This window comes from Balearica regulorum, chromosome 5 (assembly GCF_011004875.1).
Source record: "Balearica regulorum gibbericeps isolate bBalReg1 chromosome 5, bBalReg1.pri, whole genome shotgun sequence".
NCBI classification, from domain to species: Eukaryota; Metazoa; Chordata; class Aves; order Gruiformes; family Gruidae; genus Balearica; species Balearica regulorum.
The window spans coordinates 44719405-44741090 of NC_046188.1; the positions used below are offsets into that span (position 1 = coordinate 44719405).

A 21686-nucleotide genomic window follows, 5' to 3' on the forward strand; every position below is an offset into this window, starting at 1 on the left:
TTCACTGGAGAAGGAGGTAGCTGAAGGGATGAAGTGACAGTGACTTGTGCTGCAAGAAAGAGTATTAGTCTGAAGGATATTATTAGTGCAGTGGATTGCATCTGTTATTCATCTTGAGTATTTTCAGTAGTGATTATGTCACAAAAATGTAATAGCTTTTAATGAAATTTACGTCACAAAGTAGAGGAGTATTATGATGAGTGTCAGAAAAATGTGCAAGAAGAATTTTTTACTTGGGATACTGGAGTGGTGGAATGGGATGAAGTATAATAACTCAAAGTTAGAAGGATTAAAAATAAGAATTTCTGTATATAAGAAGGGAGCTTATCAATTTGAAGAGATATAGATGCAAAAAGATTTGAAGGTATTATGTCCTTGCAAAGTGGTTGCTGACTGCCAGAGTAATGTGGCCATGAAAAAGGCAAAGCCACTCCTAGGATATATCAAGAAAGCAAGTCCAAGAGAGAAAAGCAAGTATTTGTTTCATACAAGACACCAGCAAGATCTTATGTGTTATGTATACAATTCTGATTCCTGATGTTCTGAAAAGACTTAATCGGAATGGGAGCTGGTGCAGGATGTGGAGAATTTGTAAGCCTGTTGCAATGAAGTGCTTGTAAACTAGCATATAAGACTCAGACTAGCATATAAGTCTGAGGATTATGGCTGCTTTCTGTAGATATGTCACTGTGTGCAGAATAGGGCAGTAACCAAGCTCTCCAAATTGTGTTTATACTAGTGCAAGAAAACACAAGTATAAATTAGCAAATATAAATTTAGCTTGGAAATTAAAGAAGGCTTTTAAGCATTGGAAGAGTGAGTTTTTAAACAGGATTTCAATAAGGGGAAAGGAAACTTTTTTTTTTTATGGTGGAACTTAACGAGGTTTCTATGACATGGTTACCTGAAATATTAGGACATAGGATTTGACTGAACAAATCTTGCCCATATGACCTAGTTCAGATTATGAAGATGGCGTTTCATTAATCAAATAATATATAAGCCTTTGTAAAGAAAGCATTGCATAGACCATGAATAATATTTGCAATGTTTGCTTATTAGTATCAAACACTACAGAGTCATTTAATTGTTATTTTTGTCCTTTGATCCTTAGTTTTATTTTAATATCTTAAAAGGATTATTTCTTTAGGCTCTAATCCTTTAGGCTGTGCCATCACATCGTTGTTAAATAGGAACTGGAATCGGAAAGTTGTTTGTTTTTTTGAAATTTTATTTTTATTAGAGCAGAGCAGGTTAACATTACTTAGAGTAGCATGCTTTCCTAAGAAGATAATTTTTGTTGGTGAAATCTTAAAAATACTAACTTAACTTATTTAAGTTTCCTTTTAATAGAAACTAACAATCATGTGAAGGTTCAATCTAAGTTGCATGTGTGGTGTAACATGCTTTTTTTGAGTGTTTCACATTTAGTGATAAGTCATTGTGATAGCCCGTAACAGTGGAGTTAATTTCATGTTTCATACTGTGAAAAAAGAATTGTAGATAATGTACACGTCATTAAATAGTGCTGTATATATTAGCTATAGTGATGTAAGAGTTTTGCTTCATGAGTAATTTGTTTTCTTTTCAACTTACATAAGGTACACTTTTTTTTTTTGACTGAGTCTACGTCAGTAGGTGGTGGAGCCAAAAGTAGACTTGCTTAGCTTGCTTTGAACTGAACCTAAAGTAACTTGAAACTGTGCATTGCCAAGTAAAGGTATAATGCTCTTCTAGGACCATAATTCTGAATAGCAAGCAAAAATGCACAAGGAGAAAACCTTCACTCCATCACTGAATTTGTTATTTAAAGTATGTTGGGAATAGTAAGTTAATAAGGACCCTATTTAAGTCACAGAAGATGTCCTTTCATTTGAAATGATGGTATTGGACTATTCAAGTTTCTGATTTTTAAGTACCTTTTAAAGCTTTAAAATAACCAGAAAGCATTATGGGGGCAATATGAGGAAACATAGTGTATATGTGTTTTTTCATTGATTAATTATTTTTGCTATAGCAAAATAACTTTGACATAGATGCACATTATTTCTCCTAATGATGTTGGAGCTACACTTCAGTCTCTTTTTTTGTTATCATTTTGATTAAGTTAGTGTTCTCCTTACTGTTTCCTTTAGTCATTTTGTAAACATTGCATTGCATTGAAGCAATTTTTTTTTAAACCAAACCTTCTCTGTTAATTTGGCAACAAAACATTTTTATATGCTTACAATCAATTGAGGCTTACATGTGTGATATGCACAATTTGATTTCCTGATTAAGCATTGAAGCAGACGTTTATTTTATGTAAATATTCTGTCTTCTCTTTAATGGAGTCTAAAGAAATTTGTGACACTAACCGCATTTTCTGTGCTATGCATTTATCAGTAAATAAATTTTAATTTGACTTCCTTTCTCACAATATTGTTTTCCATTCAGCTGATGCATTAAAGATTGCGTATTCCTAATGATTTATAATAGCAAGTACTTATTAGAACTTTTTTGCTTCATTAAATAATACCGCATATTTTGTATTGACTTTTTATAATAAAGCTACAGGATTGAATTAAACCTGAAAAAGAGCTTACTGTAGGTGATACTTTGCTTTCAATTTAGCATTTGCTTTTAACATTACTTCTTATTCCACAAAACTTTTTCCTGATATTAATTTGATTTCTTTAGTAGCTGAAACAGGAGTTTGAAAGAACAAATCAATTTGTAAAGAGTGACAGAAAACTCCTACATTTAAATAGAAAAAGTCTTGATGTTGTTTACCACCAATTTCTATTTGTTTGTCTTTATTCTGAGAAGATTTCATAGCTGCCTGTAGTCTCTTTAGTCTCCTATGGAACCAGGAGACCTTTTGCATTCATATGTGGAAGATTTTCCACTGTTTATACAAGTCCAAATTGCTTTATTTCACGACATCTAAAAGCTGTGCCTTTACAGGCCTACATTCAAGAATCCTTGAAGGTTACCAATTTTGGAAGTGAAATTTCACTGTGGAATATCCAGCCCCGTACTGATACTGGCATTAAAGCTTCTTTTGCACTATACTGTTGTCTGCTGCTGCTTCTGCTGAGCTTCATCTTTCAGTCCATGCCTAGCACCTACATCAGTGCCGTGACAGGGATTTCTTTGGATAGTAGCGGGGTTCTTATGAATGAGACATGATTTCCCAGAGAGATCAGACTGAAACCCTTTTAACTGGTGATGAAATTTAAGAATAAAATTAGCTTGAAAGATTGCTGTAGAGATAATTCCAAGAGCTTGGAACTGGATGTTGGGCAGAATAGAGGAATACATTCTTTTTCTCCCCAAACACCCAGGGTAAGCCCTTTCAGAGATAAGAGATATCTTATTGTGTTATTTTAGAAAGTGATGTTATAAGAATGTAGACAACCATTCTTGGCATCCCCTGGAAGGGAGACAAGAACTAATCTAAAATTGCAGGGAAGAAAATGCAAATTAGCTAGTTGTCAATATACTATGTTTTGATGTGCTTATGCACTGGAAAATGCAAGGGACTCTGCATGTGTAAATCCAAGCAAATATAAGACAAGAAATCATGGTAAGTCTCAGGGGATAACTGCTAAATTAAAATACATGTCTTACTCTGGTAAAATAAATGTAACAGTATCCTTAGATAAAGGATCTTCACTATATAATAACATAATTTAATAATAACACTAATAATTGTTATTTAGATATTTTCCTGTTTCCTGCTTAAAAAAATATATTTATTGGTACTGCTGTCCCACACCTTTTAAGTTTGATGGGCTCTTATTTTGATATACAGTATCAGGTGATGTTAATGACCGTGTATATTATGATTCATCTCAGGTTTGAATTACTGGATTTGTGGGCTGCTGCTGAGTTTTCTCTTCCTTCAGCCTCATACTTTCAGTCTTGGCAGTCCTGAGCTTAGCTTACAGTATGGAAAGTCATAAACAGTTGTATATAAAATTAAAGAAGGATAAATGTTGACATTACATCTTGACTTCCTGTCAGGCAGATATCTATGGTATATATCTGAATGTGGAGGTCTTTCAGAAACCTGAAACAAGCTGTAGAAGTTGAACTGTTTTAAAATCTGATCAATTTTCCTTTTTGTTTCCTTATTTGTTATTTTATTTCTACTAGTCTTTTATTTATTATAATTTAATTTATTTAAAGGTCTCTTATAGACTTTGAAATACTGAAATACTTTGACATTTTGCATTTGCAGAACAGAATGAAATCGAAGAAAACATGTAAAAGGCATGTTACATTACAAAGCCAAAAGTTAAGAATAGTTAGAACTCATACAATTAGATATACCACTTTTTGAAATGCAGACTGACTGTTTAATGCTAGTTCAGAAGGTTCTTCCTATTTATTCAGATAGTCTGGTATCTTTATTTTATTTAACTGTACTGTGATCTAACTTATAAAAAGAACAATGACATCATCAAAGATGTATAAGAATCAGATAAAACATGCTATCTTTTGCATATTACATAAAATGTTTAACAGTAGTTTTAGAGCTCTATGTTCCTTAAAATATTAAGGCCATTAATTGTTTTGGACATAATCTTATTCATTTTCAGGAAGTAAAAACAGGTTTACTATTAAAGAAAGTTAAATTAAAAGTGTCAGTACTTTAAAAATCACTTGTGTAAAATTAATGTGAAGGTGCTACAAGAGCAATGTACTTAAAAATAATTACTTTGCACCATTGATTGCTCAAGATGTACAGTGATGTAAATAAAAATGGAATTAGTTATTTTTTCCCCCTATATACACTTGAAAATGTTATAAGTTCTGGAGAGCCAGAAGTACTTGACCAATCTTAGCCTCAGAACCACAGACAAGTACTTGAAGAAGCTACCATTCCGTTTTCTTCCTCAAAAAGATAGTCTGATATTTTCCTTGAGTTTTATTTATCCTTTTAAAACAAACACTCAATAAATTACTTTTTTATTAATAATGAGTTCTAAAAGTTGTTTTTATAAATTAAATGTGGGATAGTTAGCCATTTTAAAATGTGATCTTTTTATGTTTGGTAATGCAAAACATTTAATAACATTTAAAATATTGTTTGTTTAACATTTTAAATATTGTTGTAAAAGCTGTCACACCATATCAGATCAAAGGCTTATCTAGCCTGGTGTATCTCTGAGACTAGCTAGTAGTGGATGTCTAGGGAAAACTGCAAGAACCAGGATACTATGGTGATACTACACTGGTATATTCTCCAGTTTTCAACAATATGTGGCTTGGGTTTTTGAAAGTATTGGGTGATATCTTTGAGTAGCCTCTGATGAATTTTAATCTTCCTTGAAATGGTCTAATGGCCTTTGAAATGTAAACTTTTAACACCTACAGTGTTTGATCAAAATGAGCTTCTTATACCATTAATGATTTTTATAAATTTGCCATGTTAATTCCTGAGTTGTCCTTTCTACTAATCCGTTTAGCTATTTCCTGCTGAAGACCATTCTGTCTCTCTGCTAATTTTTAACCCTTTTCTGTATTATTTCTATTTCTACCTTTTCTTTTTTGAGTTGGTTGAATCAGAATGATAGGAAGTAATCAAAGTCCTGACAGAGTGTTTTTCTGCAGTGAGATAATGACTTCTACTGAGGTTTTTTTTTGGGGGGATTCCTGGGTTTGTGATTTGGTTGGTTGGTTTTTAAACCTGGGAGGACTTGGTTGCATTTTGCCCAATGCTGAGCTGATATTTTATAAAATCACCCATTTCAGCTAATGTCCATTCCTGAGCGATGATGATTCAAAGGTCATCTATTCACAACTCTACACAATGATAAAAACTGATTTTTCATCTTTCATTTTATTTCTTCATTAGACAGTGTCTTGATGTCCTTCAGTCTATTGCTGTCAGCTTTTGTACTATACTTCTTAACCTCACTTTCCACCTTGTTTTCCAAATAATTTCTGAATATATTCAACTGTATGAACTCTGCCATGAGTTCCAGTGAGGTCCTTGATCATTCTATCCACTTAGTAAAAGTAGGCAACCAGTTTCTATAAGTTTCTTCTCTTTTAACAGCATGGTGACTCACGTGATGAACTTTCTTCTTGAGTCTTTAAGGACCTTGTTGAATGCCATTTGAAAATCCACATTGACTAAATCAGCTGCCTAACAATTAGAACTGGTTCTGTCTTGTTTACATCTTCAAAAGAACTTTAGTAAATGTATGAGGCACAATTTCTCTTTCCAAAAGCCATCTTAGTACACTTTTACTTTGATTATGTTCATCCTTATGTCTGCAGTTCTGTTTCATCCTATTATTATTTCTACCAGGTTGCCTGACGTGAATGTAATTTTTTTTTCTTTTTTTAAATTTTTTCCTTGGCCTGTAGTTGCAGGGATCCCTGCTGTAGCTCTTGTAAAGAATTCAGTTTGCGGTTTTCATTTTTCATTCCTTTGCCACAAGGTGCTTATAAGTAAGAGGTTACATACTACTGTTAATAATTAAACTGTTGTGTTCTTGAACTTCTTTAGAACTGTTGGAATAATATAATCTGTTCCTGATGACTTGTTGTATTAATTTGTAGATTTGTTTGATAGCCTGTTGTTTGAAAGAGATCAATGCTTCCTCTTATAAAGAAGGTACCTGATTTGATTTGAGTCTACTTAAGCTCCTGTGTTGATGAATTGAAAAAAAGAAAGTCAGTAATTTCCTTGCAAAGTACTCTAAACCATTCTTATATACACTGATCATTTCTTAATCTTAAAGTCTCTAGTAAGCTATCTTTGGATAAAAGTTTTAGTATTAATTTTTATATCTTGAACGCCAGAATTTACAGCCTTATCTATCTAATAATTTGATCATGATCGTGACTTTTTAAAAGGATACTTTCTTTGCTAATTTTAATAGTCATCTGTACCTGCTGTTTTAATTAAGATTGTGATAACTTTCCAGGTGGCATGGGGTCCACTTCTCTTTTAAAATAGTTCCTCTTCCTCAGTAGAGGAATATTTGAAGTCTACTATTATTTTTTTCTTTCCTCTACCTTCACAGACTTTGTGATTTCACTTAGCATGTTGCAGCCACAGTCGACCATTTTCTGGATGATTCGTAGTATAGATGTAAGAATACATTCTCCGACTTAAACTTCAGTCCATTGGGGTTTTATATTAATAATTTCTGCAGGTAATGAGGCTTGCTTCACTTATAGAAACAATCCTCCATGGGTTGGGCATGGTCTATTCTATTTCATATAATAGGGGTTCTTTTTCCTTGTGATGTGATCTGTGAAGTTTGTTGAAGAAACCACTGTCTTCCTGAAGGCAGTCCCACACTTTTGCCAAGCTAAAGCAAAAGCTATATAAAGCTTTCTTAGAGATTTGTAGAAAATGGCATGTGGGATTCTGACATTACTTTCAAAGAAAACTAATCTGCTTATAACTCACCGTGTCACAGATACATTAGATAGAAAAGCTTGAGAGGCACTAAACATATGTTTTCCATTTGATTAGTAGTAGTCAATTTTCAAGTAGTTTATCTTGTGTACCATCTTACTAGTCTTAAGTGGAATGTTTCTGCCTCTTTCAAAAATGTACAAACAAAAACCCTTCTGCAAAATAACTATAGAAAAATTTTCAGCATTTTTAGTACTATGTTAGAATTTTTGTATCTGGAAGTGCGTGCTCCAGGCATATCTCTATGACTGGGTGAGTCTGGAAGTTATTGCAAGTTGGGAAGTCTTTTCTCTAAACTTGAAATGAGTTGGAACAGAATAAAAAAACCTAAATTAAATTAAAAAGAAGTTAAGGTGAAAGAAGGATTAAACAGAGAAGAATAATTTGGGAGAAGGTGGGTGTGGATAGCATCTCAGAGGAAATAGATTATTTTGGAAATTGAGTAAAACCAGCATATATATGCCTTTCAGAAAAGATAGTAATCTTACACTGCAGAGAAGGATGAAGAGGTGAGAAGGACTTTAGAAGATTTTTGGACTTCTGATCAGTTAAATCTTAAATTCTGTTCTAGATAGAATGGGAAGATTCTTACAGTCATTGAATGATGTTTTGCCAAGTGGAAAATGAGTGGAGGTGATTTTGCATTTTTTTAAATGGTGCAGTGTTTTTAGATGAGAGAAGGCTTTACCTTAGAGCATTTTTTGCATTTTTATAGTTGTAATGATAACACTTGGCAAAATGGGTTTGATAGTTTTTAAAGGAAAAGAAAAATATTTCTAAAGTCATGCCTGATTTTCAAATGTGTGAGTATAACAGTGCTACATAAGTTCTACTTGAAATCACCCTCTTTTCTACCTCTTAAATGTTCAGTGTTTCTTATCTGTTTTAGCACATACAGTGGAATGGTAAAGAGAGAAGTGTTGTTTTGCTATTCGAAGCCAGAAATAAAATACTGGGTTTAATTTTAGATGGGCATTTCAGAGGCCACTATAAATTTAAGGGTAAGATTTACAATGGATTGTTTGTTTAGAAATTAGTGCTCACACTCTTTACAGTGCTTGCAAGTTGCTTAATTGATATTACAGCTGCTACCAGGCCAATCTACTTGCAAGTGGTAGAATATATTGTTAGAATGGCTATAACTCTTCTGTTACAGGTGGGAGTCATCATAAAAATGGAGAAGAGAGTTCATAAAAGTGAAAAAAATGAAGATGAATTTGTAACTGAATAAAAGCTCTTTGTTAATAGTGAAGGAGACTATAAAGTTTACCCCAGAATTATTTTTGAACTACTTTAATGTGTGAAATGACACATGAATTGGTAAATATTTCTTTTATAAGAAGCAGCGTTTCTTCTGGCCATTTGAAACTCAGAATTAATTGCATATTATTTTTGTGATTCGTTCTTGAGCTTAGCATATTTATTGTGGAAAGTTAAAAGCTTTTTTCTTTTTCTCCTTGACAGAAAGTAGTAACATTGTCTGTCATCATTCGTGAATGTTAATGACAATACATTTAGCTTAATTGCAATCCAATATATTGTTATATATCAAAATTTTAATTTCAGAATTTTTCTTTATTCTTTTCACAGAATATAAACCAAGAATGATGCGATAGTAATCCTTTCCATGTACAGCCCCATAAGGATCTTCTCTAAGGAGTTGCAATAAGATAAATACTGAGAATAATTTTTCTCTGGTACAATGTGGTGAAGCAGAGGAACTAAAATTGTCCACTTTTGTACAGGCTAAGGACTTAAAATGTTTGTTATTTTGTGAGCAGAAGCAGTTCTGGAGTGAATTGAACTTCTGAAAATGCGGCCATGGACTGGTTCCTGGCGTTGGATTATGCTCATCCTCTTTGCTTGGGGAACTTTACTCTTTTATATTGGTGGACACCTGGTACGAGACAGCGAGCATCCAGATCACTCTAGTCGCGAATTATCCAAGATACTTGCTAAACTTGAACGTTTAAAGCAACAAAATGAAGACTTAAGGCGGATGGCAGAATCTCTCAGGTAGGATCTAAAACTAATTAAAACTTTTCAGAAAATGGTTATATGAAATATCCAAAATTAAATTTAAAGAGTGCATTGTTTTGTTTGGCTATTTTATGTAAAATGACATGTTTAACATCTAAAAAATGTTTAACATCTAAAAATATAGAGAAGTGTTTTAATCAGTGCTTATAAGTAACTAAAAATATATTGCAAAAACCTTTAAACAAATAACGTACATTTAGTTTTGGTCTAATATAGTCATTATTTAATGGTGTCCAAGTGTTACTGTCAGGATAACAGAGTTCTGTAAGTGATTAACTTCTCACTGCTAACTTCAAACAAGTGCCATTATTATGACATTCCAACCAATTAGAACAGCTAGTGACTTTTCTACACTTCTGCATGCTGTAACTGGAAGAGCTTGTTTTAAAAGTGCTGAAAACATTTCTATAGCTTATTGAAGGTAAATGTGGACTTGCTGAAGATGAGCTGCAGTCGACTGCTGTGTTATATGAATTCTTTTAACTAAGTGGTTGGTTTTTTTTAAAAAGCTGCTAAACTTTTAGCAATACTTGTAAAATAGTAAGATCATCTCCCTTTTTATAATTATTTGTTATATTATAGATTGTTAAAATTACAATTTAAAGTGTTTTCTTTCACCTTTTCAGACAGACAGCTTTTAACGTAGACTTCTGGGATCTTCTTTCCCAAGAACTTGCAAGGGAGAGCTTCATAGGCAGGATGGACCAGAGTCAGGTTAGACACAAGTATGGACATCACCACATACAGCCTAGAAGTCCTGATGGATCGTGAGGACAAGTAGAGGCTTGATGTGTTTTAGGAAGCTAGAGAAGAGAAAAGCTTAATAAAAGATTTTACAGAATGGGTGATGTTTATTTTTAAAATTTCTAAGTGAGTTGAATTCACTTACTGTCTCTTTCACAACCACATACTTGCAAGCACCAGGACACGTTTGTAGAAGTGGTCTGGCCAGGATCACCTGTAGAATATGGAGAGCAGGGGGAACTGGCAGTTGAGTCTTCATCATGTCTCTTGGGTGGCTCTTGCTTGGTGATGAGAAACTTACTTTGGACTTGCCTTTTGATACCCTTTAGGAGTAGATGCCATTTTTTGATCTTTTACTTTATGATTTTGTTTCATAAGTCATAGGAGAAATTACTGAATTGCACAAATCTCTTTGTTTTCCTTACTGGGTGTTTTATGGTTCTAGTCCTGTTCTTGTTACCTTATCTTTAGGTAGGTTTGTTTCTCCCCTTCATTTGAATGAAATCACAGATATGAATTCTGTAGCAATGAAATAAATACGTTTCCTCTTAACTCTGTTCTGATGTTTCTTCTGGTGCATTCTGTCTCTTTCATGCATAGCCAGGACTATTTGATCTGGTAGGCTGGGTAGACTTCCCTGCCGTACTGAAATTTCTTTTCATTGCTCACTGTTCCTGGTTTCTGTAGATATGGCTGTGTGCTGATGAGGCTTCTTAGCTTAGGCTCAGTGTTCTGAAAAACAAATGTCTTAATTTTGAATGTGTCAGCCCTGAAGAAGTACCTTGGCATTCATGTGGTGCTGCACAGAGGTGGAGAAATACTGCTGACCCAAATGCCTTCTACACTAAGTATATATAATCTTCACCTTGAGTAATATGGCCATGAATGACTGAGTTGGCTGTAGTTTTCTAAACTCTATGGATGTATGATAACAACTGCATTGGCAAAACATTTAATATATTTTTGTTGACAAAATGATGTAATGTAGAGTATGATGCTATGACGAAACTTAAGCAAGATCCTGTATTTGAATAAATACGATATCATTAAATTCCTTAATATTAGACAATAATAGTCAGCCTTAGGGTTTCTTGCCTTACGGGGGAAATATTTGGCCTTGAATGTAAAGAGTACCACCCTCCATGCTTTCAGCCCCCATGTTTGGCTGACTTGAATAAATGGTAATGTGATGTATTGCACAGTCATTGAAATATGACCAGTTCAGATTACACAGTGACTAGAAGAGAGTAAATGTTCTTGATTTTACTGATAACAGGGTACTCTTTTTCTCTCAAGAAGGAGGCACTAGATACAGGGGATGCATAGATACAGGCTAAGCTATATTTTAGGCAGTGATGATTTTTCTGAACACCTTTCTCTTTTTCCCTAACCTATCTATATTCAGATCAATATTACATTTTAAGTGGCCAAGTTGTTATATAATAGCTTATACTGTTGATAACTTGCCATGATTTATAGAAATAAGTACATTAGTGTAGTTCTAATCTAATCTAACATTCCTACATTCTGTCTCTATGCTTCAGTTAATTGCTGCAAGTTTCTAGAATTAGATTAGGTGATCCAAGTCTGTCTTAACTGTTCAGCTTCTTTTGTGTGAATATGTTGCTGAAAAATATTTGAGACCTTTCTTCAAAGTGGTTGTATATAACCACAGGAAAATTGAAACTCTTGCATGTGAAACTCAGCCTAAAAGGACTTTAAATGCCAATTTGGACATCGATGCATCTCCAGGTTCAGTAGTCACTGCTGGCCAGAAATGAACCAGCTTGGGATTGGAAGATACTCAGGCATAGTTTTTTGCTGGAAGTGATGTGACAGTGGTGAAGTACTAGACTTGGAGGAATGTGATGTATCACAATGTAGAGCCTTTTCATTATTTTTATTGAGCAAAACCCATGATACTGTTTTATGTAGAAACTTCACAAATAGCTTTGAGAAATATCCTGGTCAACCTGCATCACTAAAGTATTAAATCATAGATGTGATACAGAATTTCAGTATCTCGTTTCTTTGTTTGCCAGATAGAACAAGTGGTGTCAAAAATAACTGTTTTATAGCAATATGGCTATTTAAAATGAGGCAGTAGCCAACAGTCCGTGGATTCCCTATCTGTGTTCGGGAAGAGATCACTGCTGCTATGAACATGTATTACAGAAATAAACTACCTCTTAACTTCAGAAATTGAACTATAATTAGACAGAAAAGATTCCTTTGCTCCAGTTAACATCTTAAAGTGAAGACATAATTTGTTTTGGACTTTACTGATCAAAGGCAGAAAGTCTGGAACTATTATTTGAATATGATTTAATTACTACGAATTTTGTTTATGTACTGAAAACTAATTACTGATACTGGCTGTGAAATGTGAGTGGTTAAGACAACAGTCTATACATCGGTGTAGTTTGTAAAGGTAAACCCTATTGCCAAGTTGGATTTCGTTACACTGAGGTAAAAACTTGGTTTTGCTGCTCTTCTCAACTAAGATTTTATGTCTAGAGAACTAGAGAGTGTTTTTTATTCCAAAGGAAAAGCAGCACACTTTTTGTGGTGAAGATATAGAATATATTATGGCATGCAACAGGGTTAAGCTAATGCATGAATTTAAGCATATTTCAATAATAACTCTAACTTAAGGTTACTTTGGGAGGAGTTTAAACAAGGCAAGAGTGCCTTCCTGGAAAATTGTGACAATAAACAGCCATCTGATTAACTATACTAGTTAAAGTATTTTGACACACTTAGATAAAACTTTTGGATGTTAAAATGCTTCAAGTTAATAGAATTTATCATAGTGGGTAAAGAAGCTTTGTGAATGGTAGAAAATGACCATAATATCTAGTTGTGCTATTAATAACAGCTAGGTAGGGAAGAGAGGAAGGGACAGAAAGCAGGTATGGTTACAAGAATTCAGTAGTTTAATAAGTTTTAACAATTTCCATTTTGAAGTTCAGAAAACTAGTATTTCGTATTTAATTACATAAGGACCTTAGTTATATGATGAAATACCTTTTAATACAATACATTTCAATTGCTTAGCATTTCCCATTATAATGGGTTCTTGTGACTTCCCTGACTTCCTTCTCACCTAATGAAAGTGTCAGTCCTCTGGGATGGTTGAAAATAGGAGCTGGGCTGTGCTTAGTTTCATCCAGCCATCCATGAAGGCCAGCATACAATGGCAAGAAGTGATCTTTTGAGTCTGAGATTTGAATGCTCTTTTGTTGCCAATATATGTAGCAGCTCCTCATCCCCAAAGACGACGACAACAACAAAAAAAGAAAACCAAAAACATGCCTTATGAAACACACCCTATGTGCATGCAAAATCAACCATTCGAAAGTTGAGAAATGTCGTATCTGTGACAAAGCTTTATAAAATCTTGCTTAGCCCTTTTTGCTGTGTGATACTTAAATCTCATTTGATCTTGTAATTTTTTCCCTGCTTGCTTCTTTTCGCACAGGATGCATGAGGAATGGAATTAATGTTTTAGGGCAGTAAGAGGTTGATTGGTTTGTTTTTTGTTGGGTTTGGTTTTTTTCCCTCTTTCAACATCTCTATGTTCGATTTCACAAACTACATCATATTCTGATTTTTTTTATTATGTTTTTTAATATTTGTAATTTATTACCCATATTGGTTAAGAATAGTTTATATTTTTGTAAGGATTTTTGGTGAGGTTATTTTGAGATACTTTTTTTTTTTTTTAATATGTACTGTCACAATAGTGCAAGTTGGAATGGTCACATCTTTTTGAAAATTGCCTGAAATAAAAATATTCCTTTAGGAACTGAGTACACTTTTATGGTGCACTTCTGATGACTTGAGTTTACTTCAGGCACCACTTCATTTTTACAGTGCATTTGGAAAGCCTTAGGTAAGAAGTTACAGAGTTTTTCTTTTGCCAATATGATGCTTTGTAAAAACCTTACTTGGGGACTGTAAAGAGGCATAGATGTATATTAGTGAAGCAGAAGATAAATGGAATTAAAAATATTTTGTGTTGCCTGAGTTTTAGAAATTTTGTGCGTGAATATTGTGGTATAATGAGATTTGGAGAGTTACCATAGTCATTCTATGTTTATAAACAATATTGTGTGAGCAAATCTGGGTTGATTTTAGAAGCAGTCTAGATCCCATTAGTGCAAAATAGTAATAAAATTGAGGTTTTTTTATAGATTGTTATTTTACTTTTCTATATCCAGTAGAATTGGAAGACCCCTTTCAAGAACACTTCTTACAGATGTCGCAGGTCTTGCAGCAAAAAGGGAAATCTTTACTACAATATTTGTAGTTATTTAAGGGAAACTCGATAGGGAATAATAATCAAATCAGAGTATTGCATAATGTTGTTTCATTGTTTGCCTGTAATATAGTTTTACCCAGAAATTTTGTTTACTAGCAGGACTATGATATGACTGTTAAAGGCTGTCACTGTAGATGATATAAGGCTTTTAGGAGGAGGAGAGCTTAAAATTACTACTTTAGTTATGTCTAATTTTCTTAAATGGAAACTGGAAAAGTTGTGTGTATGCCTTCATCTGTGTTCTAGACTTCCTTTTTTGCAGTACATTAATGGTTCATAGTGTTCATGTGCTCCTTTGGTGGGTGATAGTCCCATTTTTATCTTTTATTGTATATTAGTGGTATCCTCTCCTGGAAGATAAGCCTGGCAGTACAGGAACCAGTAATTTCAGAGTTCTTTTCAGGGAAATAGGGTATCTTGTTGAATGTATTCATAGCGTGTTCATACTACTAATACATCACATTCCATGTATATTTACTTCCTAAAGTCTATTAAATATTACATTTTGTAAAACCTGCAATTTTTTTAATAAATATGATAACCTGTTTCTTACCTGAATAGGATCGTGTGTTACAAAGTAGAACAGGAGTGGAGAAGGGCAAAATGTAATCAAACAAAACAAAACACCAGTATTTCTAGACAACATTCTTGTAGTTCTGAGTGTAGCTTCAGAAGGAAGAAGTAGGATTTTAATTTTGAAAGAGCACTCTAGTTGCTTTAATGTACTTGGTGCTGAGGCTGGGATAGAATCCAAACTGGGGATCAATTAATCACAAGCAAATCTATTAAAGTACTTCTATCAATTACTGTGGGCAAATTGTTGGGCCAGTAAACCTGTAGTAAGCATCAAAAGGGACTTGGATACAAGAATAGCTTTGGGTTGATAAAAATTTCAATATTATTTGAAAGTACTGTTTTCTATTACATGTATTTAAAGTGTCTCAGGTTTGAAGCTGAGGCTGTTGCACAGGCCAGTGTGTGAGGGAGGAAAATCATTGAACTATATGGTGTGCATCTCTGCTCTTTTTATTGCTTTTTGTGCAATTCTGAATTAGGGGAAGGGACACATCTTCAGTGGATATAAATCAGCACTGCTTGCTCTTTATTTGCAGGTAATATTGAGCGTTTTCTTCCAGTTTTATTTACTGAGGAGGTTTTAGCTTAGAAAGGTGAAGTGACAACTTATATTCTTTCTGTTTGCGTGTGTTAGTGGTCATTAATAATTAAACATCATTTTCTTCTTGGGGAAAAAAAAAAAAGTGAAAGAAGAAAAGACCATCATAATGTGGCTGTAGTTAGTTATAAACCTTCCAGCTCCACACAAAGAACTCAGAAAGATAGAAATGAAAAAATGAGAAAATATTTGAGTGTGAACTTACAAAATCTTACATTTTTCCTTTGGCTGATAAACTAATGTAACCTTTTAAATACCTTGGAAATAGGAAAAGATTAGGACGGTTTTTATAATTTTTGTTTGGTTTAATTTTTTTTTACAATTACTTTACACAGTATGGCAGTTCTTCCAGCTAAATTGAATGTCACTGCAATTAATTTTTGAGTGGTTCTTTTTGCATTCAGAGATTCAGATTAGAGATTGCTACTTTGCTATTGCCTCTCTATGTTACCTGAAGTTGAGAAAATGACCTCAGTGATATGGATGATGTACACAGAATTCTTTTTTTCTCTCTTTTAAGTGTAGCTGGATTACTAAACAAGGGACAAAGAAATGGATTATCTCTACAACAGAATCTTTTTGATGTTTAAAGTTATACAGTAATATCTTTATTTGATATTAGTTCATTATGGAAATTATAATTTATATTTACTATAAAGTGGTAGAAAACACCATGCAAAGATCACACCTTGTAAGTATTGAGAAAAATAATTCAAACAAAACCACTATTTGGTGTATTATCATGGCTGCCTATGTAAGTGGATTATAATTTTGTTTATTTTGTATTTATAACTTAAGTTACAATGTTGTCATAGCAATAAGTGAAGGATATTCTATTCTAGATGCTTACTGACATGTTCTTTTATTGATTAGAATCATTATAGTTTACATAAACTTACTTTAAACTCACTCCTTACATTTTGAGGAACAAGTCAATTGTCAGGACTTACTTTGGTATGAAAACTTACGTATATGTTTTTCAACAGGAAATCTTATTCATAAGTATGCGTTATTCCTAGGATATTCTGCGCTAGATGTTATCTGCACAGATGATGCCATGAGTATAGATAAGGATTTTAATTCAAACACTTTTCCCTCAAATGTTGCCTTATCTCCAACTCAGTTGATGTACTTGTAGAGGGCAGTAACAAGCAAGCTGTGCTGAGAAGAAGCTTTTCCTTAATTTTGAGACTGGATGAAAGTGAGGAAGACAGCAATTCCAAGTCTGATGAGGTAACAGATGTAGAGACAAAACTGCAAAAAGAATAAGTTATTTTAGTTTTATCCTAAAATTATGTAATTTTTAAATGTCCAAACAACCAGCTTAGGAGAATGCCCCCCACCCCCATCCTAGCTCCTTTTATCTAACAACTTACATACAGTAAACATGTTAAATGGCATGTACTTTTCTTTTTTAAAATCTTATTTTTATCAAATGGTCAGAATTATTGTGCTTCTTTCATATCATCCACAACCATTCTTCTGTAGGATTCTGTAATTGCTTAACAGACTTCCCTTATGTCCAGAGGATGTGTGGGATGTCCGAAGATTTCCTATAGTATTGATTTTGTATTCTTTTACCCTACTGTTCTTCACATATTCTACCTTTAGGGAATGTGACTTATACAAGATAAACCATTCCATTTTTCCTGGTAATTTTGTGGTTAGTTGTCCTGTCACAATCCAAATTGCAATACCAACTTGACGGATCAGAAACACATTTCAATCTTGTGGTTTTAAACTAGTGCAAATGTTTCAATATGCTTTTTAAAGGTTGGTTTGTATTGCCTTGTACATGGCAATACAGTACCGTATCTCAGTATAGTATCATACTGTGCATTTCTTGTAGAAACAAATTCACAAATGGATTTTACATAGAGAGGGGGTATATTTAGGGAGTGCACGTTTTTAAGATTAGCATATTTTCCTCAGTTTTGTCGTGCTTTGTCCCTCAGTGCATAAAAAACCAGATATACGAGCAGTTATTGATAAAGCCTTTCTATTTACCATGGTAGCTTTAAAACACAGCTGAATATTTTGCAATGATTTAATTATCCCTATTTTTCTTTCAATAGGGAACTCTAAGAGTGCAGAATTTTTTCACCAGATTTCTGTCAGGCTGCATAGTTTCCTCTTCCACCTTTCCCACCCCCGTCTGAAAAAAGGGGCTTAAATGCTATGCTTTGTGAGATACACCTTTCTGAGGCACACATTAGGTATTTACTCCCCTCAAATGTTCCAGTGAAAATGGACTTTTCATTAGTTCCTAAATTTTTATTGGTATTTAATTATCCAGGTCTGAAAGACATTCAAGTTAATGATATCTCACTAGGATCTTTAGAATGGTGTCACTTCTGTTTTAGGGTGAAGATACTCCCTCCAACCACTATTTTCTCTGTGCTAGAGGCATCTTTCATCTGGCAAGGTGTCTTCCCATATGGTACCTTGAAACTCTGTATATGTGTGTGGAGAGAATATCCCTTTACTTTTATGCTCATGTTCCATTATGAATGAAGAATCATCTTCATGTTCTGCAAGAATTGTGTATTCTTTACAGTTCTCAAGACTTTTCATTACACATCTGGTTCTTTTTTTCCTTTTCAGGTTCAGCTCTTACAAAAGGTGGAATAATTTTTAACCCTTGGATCCACCAGAAGTGTCATTTCTCTAGAGATGAAAGGGTTTTTTATTTTCCCTGCATTAATTTTTAAGTTGTGAGGCAAATAGAAGATAGCATCTAATTTCTGTACTTCAATAATTTCAGTTTATTAATATGAGGATTCGAGCTGAGATGATGAGCAAACCTCAGTAATACCCTCAGGGCTGATTTATGGCTCATAGATTTCAGGATACAGATTTCCATACTTCTCCTCTGCTCACATAGCAGAGATTTCACAAATGGATGAAACAACGCAGTTCCCAGTGTTGTTTTAGCAGACCAGTAGTTTAGAATGCCAGTTGTCATAAAGAATTATGATGGTACATTTAAGAAGCTAGGATCTTTTTCTAAGTCCAGAAAATACATTGAAATATCTTGTGCCACTATGCAGGAAGGCTTAACTTAAAAGTGGATTTCCAGTGCTGGAGCTCTGGTCCTTTAAGAATATATTGCCAGCATTCAAGACCAGATTGTACTTCATGTGTGAATATAAAAAGCAGCCAGAACCTGAGTCTTCTGAAGGCACATCCCTCAATTGGGCTTTGCCTGTGTGTCAGTCAGTCCAACAAATGGTCATCGTTTTCCAGTTTCTCACAGAAAATGAGTTAAGCTGCTGCAAATACTGCTTTCACAAGTAGCCTAGGATAGGTCTTGTCAATGAGTGGAAGTCTTGTAAACAGCACAGTTTAACACCAGGTTGAATCTGTGTGCTGCAGCTGCGTTATGTACTGCTTTTTTCCTATGGGATTAAGGTTTTTAAAATCTTTATTTATGTTAATATGTTTAATTTCTTCTGGCTTTAAGAAAATGCCAAGAAGGCTTATCAACAAAACAGTATGGAACAAAATGGGAGGAGAGCTGAATTGTTAATGCAAATGATTTATCAAATAACAATTATATTTGTAAATCATATAACTTCTTTATTTTCTATATCCTAGGATACCAGATGGTCCCATTGATCAGGGACCAGCTGCAGGAAAGGTACATGCTTTAGAGGACCAACTTTTAAAGGCCAAAGAACAGATAGAAAACTATAAGAAGCGGACAGGAAATGGTTGGTATATAAGTTTTCTTTTACTCCTAAAACAAGTTTTGGTATTAGTATCACAAATGTATTAATTTGTTAACAAATCAAATGATTCAGCTACAAGTGCTGAAGCTTTTATGCTTTTTTTTTTTTTTCTTTTTTTTTTAAAAAATAGGTGGCCTTGGAAAAGACCATGAAATATTGAGGAGGAGGATTGAAAATGGGGCTAAGGAACTTTGGTTTTTCCTCCAGAGTGAACTGAAGAAGTTGAAAAATCTAGAAGGAAGTGAACTGCAAAGACGCATTGATGAATTTCTGTCTGATTTGGGTCATCAGGAAAGGTACTTGTATTAGTTGATTCTATATATTGTAAGGATTATGGATTGAGTTAAGTAAACTACTGATATACTGCTTAAAAAACTCTTAGGATGAATTATGGGTATATGTGGGCTAAAATATCATGTCTGAAGCATGAACATAAAATTATTATTTGTATTTCATGGGACATAAAATATATATCCAGCTTATGTCACTACAGCTTAGAGTATGACCCTTTAACTTCACATATTTTAATTTTTCTTTTATCAGAAAACCTGGTTCCTGGATGCCAGTTGTTGCTTTTCAGTCACATCCATATATGTATGCACATATATATACTTTTACATATAAGAAAACCATTAAAAAACCTTAAAAATACGTAGTCTAGGTATCTGATTGTGCCTTTCATAAATACTAGAAAGTAAGTTACGTTGATCATTGGGATATTATATAATTGGAATTACTTTAAAATTGGGTAATATCTTAATATCAGGACTAATTGTTGTTCTGAAAAGTCACTTCTTTTGTAACTAGAATTTCATAGAATATTTCAGATAGAAATGATCTGGAATTACACTGTCATTACTATGTTGCTTGAAGATGTGTTGGAATTATTGTATTTTCAGTTGCTGTTAGTCTTCTGGCCTCCCCATTGTTGACGTACCTTTTGTATTATACTAAAGCATTCCGTACAAGATTTTTTCATGCTGAACAAAATTAATACAAGAAGTGTTAAAAATTCAGTAAAATCTGTCTATAAGCCTATTATAACTCCTAATTTATAATTCCTAACAGGATTGCAATGGCAGTTTGTGTCTTGCTAGTAAACTGTCATAAGACAATAGTTGAATTAACTAAATATACCACCTTAAACAAGTAGCTCTTTCCCAAAAAGCTGAGATCTGCATGTGTGAACATCAGTAGTAAAGCATGAACCTTCAAAAATAATACCATGGTAAAAGGAAAAACGTAGTAAGAATTTTCAATTCTTTGGAAAGAATGTAAACATTATTTAAAACATAGTTTAAAAAAGAATATGAATTTGATTCTTAATGTGGGCAAATAATTTAGTCCATTAAAGTTTGTAATTTAATCTTCCACAATTCCAAAACTCAGTTTGTCACAGATTGATGGAGTTTAAAGTGAGAAGGGACTATTCAATTATCGAGAGTTATTATCTATATAAAATAGGCCATTACATTTCAGCCAATTATTTCTCTGCTGAGTGCAATTATGTATGTTTGACTGAAATAAAAGTAGTGCTTGGCTGAAGCAGAATTTTCCAAAAGACTTGTGATCTTCAGTTAAACAGTCAACTGACAGAGAAGCTGCTACTTCCCTGGACAGTTTGTTTCAATAGTTACCTCCACTCAGAAATATTTTTTCTGCAGAGAAGTTATTGGGTTTCTTGGACTTCACGTCATTGATTCTTGATGTACCTTTTAAACTATCTGTGCTGAAACTGGAGTAAGTAGTCTAATGCCTGATTTACTGACGTCAGTCATGCGAACAGAATCGCTTGTGCACACATTACTGCTCTGTTTATGTAGCCAGAATCACTTCAGTGACACAGTGAAACCTTGAATAATGTTGTGTGTGTGATGCCAGAAGGTTTTTATGTCCTTGCCTCTGAGGAAGAATCCTTTTCTTATTCCTTTCCTTCCTACACCAGTGACATCATTAAGCCCAACTTGTAAGTTTCTGCATTTCTGACAGCCTTATCTTCACGTTTCCCTCTGCTACAGGATGAGATGAAACCTATACTAGAAATACTTACTCCTTTGCATTGAATAATGAAAGTCTGCCTTGTAGATCTCTGGAAGTTATGAGATGAATCCCACTGTGGAAGTCTGAAACCACTGTGGTACTGGAAGAAGTTTGTATATGATGCAAGCAATCACAGATACACTTTTTTTATTTAAGAATTTTCTTGTTCAATAGAAGTATTCTTTAGACTGACATAGTGGTTATCAA

The 21686-nt window shown here is 33.7% G+C and overlaps 1 protein-coding gene across 10 annotated transcripts in view; it reads left to right on the top strand.

The window, feature by feature from the left end:
- FUT8 (fucosyltransferase 8) overlaps positions 1-21686 on the top strand; it is a 129511-nt gene that overhangs the window by 54163 nt on the left and 53662 nt on the right. For 8 of the 10 annotated variants that reach the window (XM_075754667.1, XM_075754666.1, XM_075754664.1 and 5 more), the window contains 3 exons: positions 9017-9442; positions 19306-19421; positions 19570-19735. In XM_075754667.1, the coding sequence (XP_075610782.1) occupies positions 9240-9442; positions 19306-19421; positions 19570-19735 (485 nt within the window). In that variant the 5' untranslated portion in view covers positions 9017-9239. Of the gene's footprint in view, positions 1-9016; positions 9443-16831; positions 16942-19305; positions 19422-19569; positions 19736-21686 lie in introns of those variants that run through there. The other 2 variants (XM_075754673.1, XM_075754674.1) reach the window with 2 other exon arrangements.